This window comes from Dromaius novaehollandiae, chromosome 7 (genome assembly GCF_036370855.1).
Source record: "Dromaius novaehollandiae isolate bDroNov1 chromosome 7, bDroNov1.hap1, whole genome shotgun sequence".
Taxonomy (NCBI): Eukaryota; Metazoa; Chordata; class Aves; order Casuariiformes; family Dromaiidae; genus Dromaius; species Dromaius novaehollandiae.
In genome coordinates this window covers 21,272,103-21,281,071 of record NC_088104.1, presented here as the reverse complement: position 1 = coordinate 21,281,071, position 8,969 = coordinate 21,272,103, and the positions used below count along the sequence as shown (strand labels likewise).

Genomic DNA, 8,969 nt, shown 5'->3' with positions numbered 1-8,969 from the left:
TGGTGATAATTCTTTTCTATGTTATTGTGACTATGATATAAAATGATGTAAAGATATGTTATTATTTCTATTAGTGTAACTATCTTTAAAAAATTATAGTGAAGCTTTTTATGATCAAATCATTATACGTACAAAACCCTCTTCAAAAACACCTTGATTAAAATATGGGTGGATGTGTGGAAGGATGAAATAAAACATCAAACAATCCCATCCACCATGGTTTTCAGGAACAATCAGAGATAGTTTGGATTTTTTAAACCTTCATTTTGTCAGTAATAACTGTGAAAGTTTACTCTAATTAAAGGCAGAATCTTGTCACGTTAATCAAATGCTGTGGTTCTAAATAATGCACAGGCTTTTGAGAACTGGAGAGCTTAATTTTTTCTGAAAGTGCAGTGCATACTGAATAGCTTGAATCTGTTGATTTTTTTTGTTAATGTGTATTTTAAATTTTACTTGATAAACATCTGGGCCTGACTAGGATCAATGAAGATTTTAAATTAAAAGAAAAAACAAATCTACTGAGCTGGGGATTGAAGAATGACCAGAAACTTAGTTTTAGGAAAATGTAAGTCTTAGAATGAGGACCTGTGGTGCTGCAGAAGCATAGCAAGTATCAAAAAACAGTCTAGGCAGCTTAGGTGTATTCAAGATAAAAAGGAAGCCAAGTAACAGTTCAACAAATACTTTGATTTCAGGACTTATCAGAAATCCCCTATCCTTCTAATCCCAGAATTTGTAATTGTTCAGAGACTACTGAGAGCTTGTACTGGTTCAAAGAGAGTTTAAAAAGATTACTCTTCAACAGAGTCCAGGTCAAATGCTCTCAGGTATCTCTAGTCAAGCTCAGTCAATCTTTCTTACCCTTTCAGTTGTTTGAAAAGAGAGAGATGGTAGTCGGGTAGTTTCACATTCTCAAATATGCAGTTTCCTATGCTGCACTGCAACAATCACTTAGGTCTTTCTGTGTCTCAGTTTTCTGACTGTGTTTTCTGATACAATGCAACCCCCATACAAGGCACTGTAAGCAACAAGCATCAGGACAGGCTATGAGAAGTCCAAAAAAAAAAAAAAATTTAAGCCAATTCTTTTCTTAAATTTGTTAATTTTCACATTCAACTGAAATTATAATGGCATTCATTATTTTGTTGATCTTCCCTACAAGTGACTCTTCTGCTGTCATGACTCATTAGAATCCTAGCAAAGTTATGTTGAAACATACAAGTACTTAATTTATTTGCTAGTATTCCTACTAAATGTGGTTTTTGCTTGCTTGCCATTTTAAAACAATTACATGACTAAGCTAAAGACATAAAAATGTACCACATATGTGAGGTTACCGCTATGTAACAATTTGCACAGATTGGGTGAAAAGTCAAAATATATTTTCTTCTCAGGGCTGAACTTTTTAATGCTGATCCATATCAGCATACAATTGCCACTTGAGGGTTCTTGTCTGTTCCTCACCATAGTTTTCTACCTAGAACACATACACCATTTTTCCTTCCTTCTATTCTTTTGAAGAAAGTTTAACAAGACAGATTTATGCCAGTGAATCAATTAGACAAAAATCAGTGGTCTGGCCTGTGCAAATGTGTAAAAAGATAGCTATTAGCAAGCAACGAATAAATCTAATCAATCATGAGACACTACAAAATTCCAGATATGTTTGCCAGTCTCTGTAAGAATTCTTAATCAACTCGCTCTCTTCAGCTGTCAGCATAACAGAGAATGAACTGTTTAGAGGACAAGGAATCCTTAGTTTTCATTGAAAATAAATGTCCTGCAAAATCATCTGTAACTCAGCCAAAATTAAAACCGTGCGTGTTGCTTCTATTTTAGAAAAATCTTTCTCCATAATTGAAATTTTGGCTTCTGTGTGAGGATTTCTTCAGTGGGTTCAAGAAAACAGCGAAACACATTTATCCCAAAACATTTTGTATTCTCGATAGCCTAAAATCTCAGTTACTGTCTCTGAGCGCGACGAGTCCTGTCAGAAGGTGTTTACATACGGCTGGGTTCCCCAAGGGCTGGGCTAGGCTTAACTCATTGACTTGCACTGTATTCAGGGACACGCGTGATTTCACCCTCTGCTCGGTGCCATGTAACTGTCCTTCCTACCGTGACTGGCCGTTCGCACCAGGATGGAGAGCGGAGGGACAGCGGCGGAGCTGCCACGCGGCACCTCGGGCTCCCGCGCCCGGGCAGCACCATGGCGCGGGCTGCGCGGAGGAGGCCGAAGTGCCGTGAACCTCCGCGCCTGCCGGTCCGGTGGCAGCTGCGCGCCCAGGCCCTGGCTGCGCTGGCAGCCCAGCGCCTCCACAAGCTGGGCGTTTGGCACACAGCTCTTATTTATTTTCTTCCCCCCATAGCTTTGTTCATTCCTTATTTCTCCAGGGCATAAACATAAATTCCCGGTCGCATGGAGGGATTGGGCAGCTTAGCTAATGATTGGTAAGGCGCTCAGAAAGCTGCGGGTGCCCCTCTTGCTGTGCGCGGTGCTCCACAGGGTAAGAGATGCGCAGGGAGAGGGAAACGTTACCTCTCCTCGCCGGGGCTCAGGGCCGCGCAGGCCGTTACAGCCGTTACGGCCTGCTGCGCGAGCCGCCTGGGAGGGGCGGAAGGGCGGCGCGCGCCCCTCGGGCAGCCCCGGGCCGCCCGCGCAGCCGGCGCGACGCCCCAGGCGGGCCGGTGCCGCCGCCCCAGGCGCGGGCGCAGGAGGGCGCCCCGGGGCCGGCCACCTGCTCGGGCGGGCGGCGAGGGGCCGCCGCGGCGCCCTGCTGCGAGGACGCGGGGCGACGAGGTCGCCCCCTCCCCCCCCCCCGCCCGACGGAGGCAGAGGGAGCCCGCGGCTTCGCCCCCCGCCCGCCCCGCGCTGCCTCGCCGTCGCGGCCCGGCGGCGGCGCCGGGAGGCAGCGCGGAGCCGGCGGGCTCGGCGGCCGCCCGCCCCCGCCGCCCGCGCACGTGCGCCGGGAAGGCGCTCGGTGCCGCTCGCCGCCCGGGCGGCGCTTACGCCCTCCCCGCCGCCTCCCCCCTCCTCCGCAGCGGGAGCGCGAGCAGCCTCCGCCCGGCAGCGCCGTGCCTCCCGTGCGGGCTCCCGCGCAGCCGGCACTTGGCCGCCGCCGATGGCCGCGCCGGTGCCCGGGGCGGCGCGCGGCGCGGGGCGGGCGGCGGAGCCGGCGGGCGGCGGCCCCCAGGGCGCGGCGCGCTGCCCCCGCCCGGCGCCGCCCGCCGCCCAGCCGCCCGGGGGGGCCCTGCCGCCGCCCGACAGGTAAGGCCCGAGCGGGGGCGGCCGCCCGCGACGGCGCCCTGCGCTGCCGTCGAGGTGCGCGACGGCGCCCCGCGGGCTCGGTGCCGGCGCGGCGCGAAGGCGGCTGCGGGGAGGGGGCGCGCGGTCCGCGGCCCGCCGGGGCGGCGGCGGGGCCGGGGGCCGGGCCGGGAGCGGCGAGCGGCGGCGGCGGCCCGGGGCGAAAAGTTGTTTCGCGGGGCGGCAAGTGATGAACTTCGCGTTGAAACACATGGCGCAGCGCGGGGAGGAAAGTTTAGGTCCAAGCTTTTAGCCCCTAAATAATACGTTAAAAAGTTGTTCCGTGGAGTGGTGCCGGTGGAGGGGGTTTTATGTGGAACATCTGCTGTTGCGGATGTGCCTCGCTTTTTTTTTTTTTCCTTCCACCTTTTCATTTTTTTAGTGGTTTCCCAGTTTGAGGGAAAAGAGACGATGTTGCCTGTCCGACCTTGTCAAGCTGCGCCGCTGCCTAGTGCAGGGCTTTCCTGCAGCGCTTGTCAGCTAAGCTGCGGCGCCGTCAGCGGTGCTGCCGTGACCGCTGTGTGCCATCTCCCTTACCTGTTAGGCTATTCTTAAAGGTAGTGGTTGGCTTTTTTTAGTGAAGGAAGCTGTGAGCTAGGCTTTGTATGAAGTGCCTGATCAGTTTTGGTAGACTGAAGTTTAGGAAACGTTAAAATGCTGCACGCAGTATTTTTCACTCCTCCTCAACACTAAATTTCTCCTCAAATGGATGTTCGGTGAGGATTTCCAGGAGGAAAAGCAGCTTCCTTCTGCATCATTACCTTACTCTGAGGTTTCAACACTTTTAGCATACCAATTAGCATGTGAAACCTAGAATGACAATGATGAAGGTAATAAAGTTAAATGTTAACCTTGGAGCCATCAGCTCACACATGGAGAAAAAATTAAAAGTATTTTGGCCGACTGAAATACTTGAGGTGTTTTGGGTGCTGCTCCCTAAATGAAATCCAGTAGACAAAGTGCTGTTTTATATTCTACATATGAGAAAATTGTGCACTGTAATGTACACAGCATCCAAAACGACCACATTATTAATATGGTATTTTAAAACAGTGCCTAACTGAGCTCTTTAGCAAATACGGTGGTGATTATCTTCAGAACTCGTGCAAATGCTGCTTCGTAATATTTGCAACACAGATTTAAGTCGCTGCAGACATCTTATACTGAGACCTTTATTTAATAAAGCAGCTATGGAAGGTCAAGTACAAAAGCAATTAAAGAGATAAATGAGTGGATTGCTTTGCACTGTTTTGGCTTGTCGATCACTTTGACTCCTGATTCGGGGGGAGGGGAGAGTGTGCATTTGATTAACATACAGCTGTGATGTATTTGGGAAGCATTCCTGAAAAATCATATGCATCCACTGTTGTAATATGCATACACAGGAACTGGTTTGAACAGAGGGGCAACAAAATATTTACTAATGTCTTTGAGAGCCAATATAAATATATCCATGCTCTTACTCTGCAAAGACTTGCACATATTCAAACAACTTTATATCCAGAGCTGAATATTTGGATTGCTTTCAAGTAGTATTAAGCACCGTGTGTTAATAGATTCAGGCTACTGATTAAAAAAATAACTGCACAAAAATCTAATTGCTGCAACCGGCAAGTATTGTGGTATTAGTGCATTATAGTTGGTTATTGCAATTTTAACAGCAGTTGTAATTATAACTTGCTATTTGATGTATTTTGTTGAAATAGGAGAAAAAAGAAAGATGCCAATATTTTGGAGATCCCGTCAATTCCAAATCCTTTTCCTGAGCTGTGTTGCTCTCCATTTGCATCAGTTTTGTCAGCCAGCCTGTTGCCCAAGGCAACTTCAAGAAAAAAACAGGTAAGATTTCTAAATTATTATTTGAAAAATACTAAACTGGTTTCACGAAGGCCTGATGAAAGCCTCAGTTACCTATTAAAATATTTTTCTAATAAAAATATACCTTATTTCCATTATTGGGTGAAATTTTCTCTGTAGATCGTCAGTAGTGATGGAAGATGAGGTTTTGAAATCTGTGACTAAAGATGTGACTGTTCTTTCAGAGAGTCTACATGTGACTGTATAACTTGTTCTGATGAAGTGGAACCACAGGCAGGCAGTACCTTGCATCCTTAGATGAAAAATTAATGTATCTTTCTTCCCTTCCTTCCCACCTCCAATTATTGTCATCGGTGCTATTGCACAGAAGGTTTTAACGGTCAGCAAGCAGCTGCTTTTATGTGAAGATCTAATTTTGCTAGTACAGTTGAAGAAAAAAGAAATTATTGGGTAAGGAGCAGATGCTGTATTTTGTATGCATGTGTGTATATAGGTCTACAGCTGATGTTACTATGTTTATATGAAATATAAACAATAAATATATTCAACTATAAGCCAAGGGAAATTCTGAATGGAAAGACAGGCTTAGCAGTATTCTTTCTTAGTTCTGTTCACATGCAGTGTGTTCATTGTCCTGAGCAGGGGTAGAGGTTAAAAAGGGCAAGTTTCCAATTAATGGAAATTACTGTTCTTGAAGATCTGTTTCACTCCTTAAAAGCTGACCTGTCTCATTTCTCTTTTCTTTTTTGAGCCTGTAAAGAATTTTGACAAGGAACACATGTGGGATTAAGGGTACTACCTCCTTCACATTCTTTTTTCTGGTGGTCTGCGAGATCTGTGTTTAAACAGTTTTAAATGTGATATTGGAGGTGTAAGAACTTACAGTGCTGCTGCTTCTTCAGTGTTTAGATTTGCATCCAGAAATTGTGTGGAAGCTGAAGTTTCTTGCAGTTGCATTAACTTTTCTGAATCTGATGAGCTATGGCTGTTCTTCTGCACCTGCTATAAAGAATAGATGCTAGCGGCTTTATTAGCAAATTTCTAGGTGGGTACATTAGTGAGGATTTCCCCCCCCCCCCCCTTCCTGTGGAAAAAGGTACCTATTTGGAAAACTCCACTAAGTTAAGCCTTCTACTTTGCTATATTTTGCATAGTCTCTAAAAATAGCTATGGTGTCTTTCTACTTTGCTATATTTTGCATAGTCTCTAAAAATAGCTATGGTGTCTTTCTGGACTATTACTGTTTTTAGATCTTTCCAGCAAAACTAATTTGAAGTAATTCTGGTCAGTTTGTATCTGAACTCTGCTAATGCAGTGGAGTAGAATCATGCTAATTTCATGCTTAGGGAAGGTAGAAGTATTGATTATCTTTCTTCAGGGGCAGGGAAAACACTGAATTGGTAACATAATCTTTGCAAACCTAAGGGCTAGCAGTCACATTTTAAAATTAGTTTAAATTACTTATTTTGCTTGTTTGAATTGCACTTACTGTTTTAATCTTCATGCTTGCAACTGGAGAACAAATTTCCCAAGCATGATTTAACACACGAATGTCAACTCTTTGCTTTTATGGTCCATTGTGTTTAAAATCACTGACTGATTTGATCAGTTAAGTCAGCTAACTGTAAGCTTCAGTCTCTCAGAAGAAGCTAAAGTTTGTAGCTTCACTGATTTCACTTCTGTGTCTTAATAAAGGCTCTTGTTCTACCCTCTGTGACAACTTCTGCTCCCAATCCTTCCATTTCTTCTGGTTTTCTGTTAAAGAATGTGGTGCTCTTCAGTAAAAGCAGGATCAAAGTTAGTTTAAGAAAAACTGTTTCACCTACTGAAGTGAACTGAAGTAATAATAGTATCAATAGAGGGCCTGATCCAGTTTGCAGAGACCAGAAAAAATTGCGAGGGGTCTTTCTGTTATTTTCAGGAGGCATTTTAACAGGACCGTGTTTTTTGCCCTAAAGTCTTTTTCCTAGCTGTTTATGGCCACTGCTGGAGACATGGTAGCGGGCTAGGTAGATCCTTTGTCAGAGTCAGCATGGCTGTTCTTTTGTTCTTAAAGTTATTAAGGATTAAGGTGAAATGGGCTTAATGGTCTGAGCCAAACTTGTATGTTTTAATATCAGGTTTAAGTCCTCTAATGTTTTTGTAAAATTACTTAGGTTTAAAAAGGAGAATGAGGGAATGTTAAGCAGGTATGCAAAGAAGGGGAGGAATCTGGCTATGACTTCCCATAGTTGGCTATGGAGGCTCTGCTTGGAAATGAGGTATCTCCATGGTACGTTCTTGTTTTGCTTACTTTGTATGAGGTCTGTCTGCAAATACCTAATCCATATACAAACCCTTCTTTGAATATAACCCCGAAGGTAATGGATATTACTGTTGCAGTTTGATAATTTCTTAACTCTTAAGAGAAACAAGCTATACTTAAGCACTCTTTTTTCCTTTTTTTTTTTTTTAAAAGAGTGTTGACAGCTGCCAGAATTTTTTTGTGCTGCATTTTTGATGATCTGCATATGTTTTCAAAGGCTCTTCTAGAGTGCTTTCTTTTTGATTTAGTTTCTTTTTCTGTTGTGCTTTTAACTTCAGGCATAATAAAAAAAAAAATTACAGAATGAGTTTCTATTAAATACAGTGCCCAGTAGATAATTATTATCAAGATAGGTGTTTCTAAAAGAAACAAAAAAGTTTTGCCTCTTCTGTTTTATTTTTATCTACAGAAAACTTTTCTGCTTCCAGGAAAAAAATAAATTGTCAGAAATAGGTACCTTCTATCTGTGACATTACTGCTCATATTCATGGCACTTGTGATGTCTGAAAGGCTGAAGATCTTACTTCAGTACCTTTTTCTGAGTAGAATATTAACAGTATTTTGAACTCTTGGTTTTCTAAGCCGAAGTTCTTACTGTCTTCTGATGATCTTTTATCATAAGCCTCTTGAAACACTGAACATGCTGTTTGAACAGGATGTCTGTTTATGGGGCCAGCTTACTGGAAATGAGTTTATAAAAGCCACTTGGTAGACCATGTGGCAGAATAGTCAGTTGCCTCTGTACTTGGGAAGTAGGACATCAGTGTCTGAACATTGCTCTGTTTGCCTCATCAACACAGCTGTCAGTCTCCTTTTTCCTCCTGCAGCTCAGAAAAGTTTTGTGTTACATCCTCACAGACTCATAATCCTAACATGGAACTAGTGATTTGAACAAACTTTTGTGTAAGAGGCAGCCTTGACTGTTTGTTTTTTTTAATTTAATAAAAGGAGGTGGGGGGAAATTATGGGGATGAAAATGAGAAGTTATAGTATGGAGTCAGTATAATGACAAGTTTTGTTCTCCTAGAGGGAGCACTGGGAGCTGGGAGAAGGGAAAGAAGAAGTAAGCAGTGAGCATATTGAGAGTGTGCAGACTTGCAGCTCAACTGACTTGTTCCCAATGGACGTTTCATGGAGGTGATCCACTGGAGCTCATGTTACAGTATCACACCCATGTTCAGGAAGGTGGAACTTGGAGAAGTATCACAAAGGGGAGTGGGCTTATATATTTAATTTTCTCCACTTTGTGGATTGTATAATTCATTCTGTAAGAAATCATCAAGTTCAATATTCTTGGAAGAAATGTAGGGGGATTGGGTACTTTTGGCATAAATAATATTATACTTATGGATATTCAGATAAACTGGATTATATGCTCCAGGATGAAAGATTTATATCTGAAAAGTCCCCCAAAAGTTCCCCTCATGTCCAACACTGTGCAGTCAAGCAGCTGCATGATGGGAAATGTTGCCTTTCGCTGAAGAATCAATCACTTGCTGTTGTTAAATGTAGTATGTGAACTCATGTGTGGAAAATACA

At 43.8% G+C, this 8,969-nt stretch overlaps 1 protein-coding gene across 1 annotated transcript in view; it reads left to right on the top strand.

Moving 5' to 3' along the window:
* Positions 1-3,125: 3,125 nt before the first annotated feature.
* The window catches only part of GRB14 (growth factor receptor bound protein 14), a 70,779-nt gene continuing 64,935 nt past the window's right edge, over positions 3,126-8,969 (top strand). The window contains exons 1-2 of the mRNA XM_064514861.1: positions 3,126-3,271; positions 5,014-5,146. Coding sequence (XP_064370931.1) covers positions 3,126-3,271; positions 5,014-5,146 — 279 coding nt within the window. The remainder of the gene's footprint in view (positions 3,272-5,013; positions 5,147-8,969) is intronic.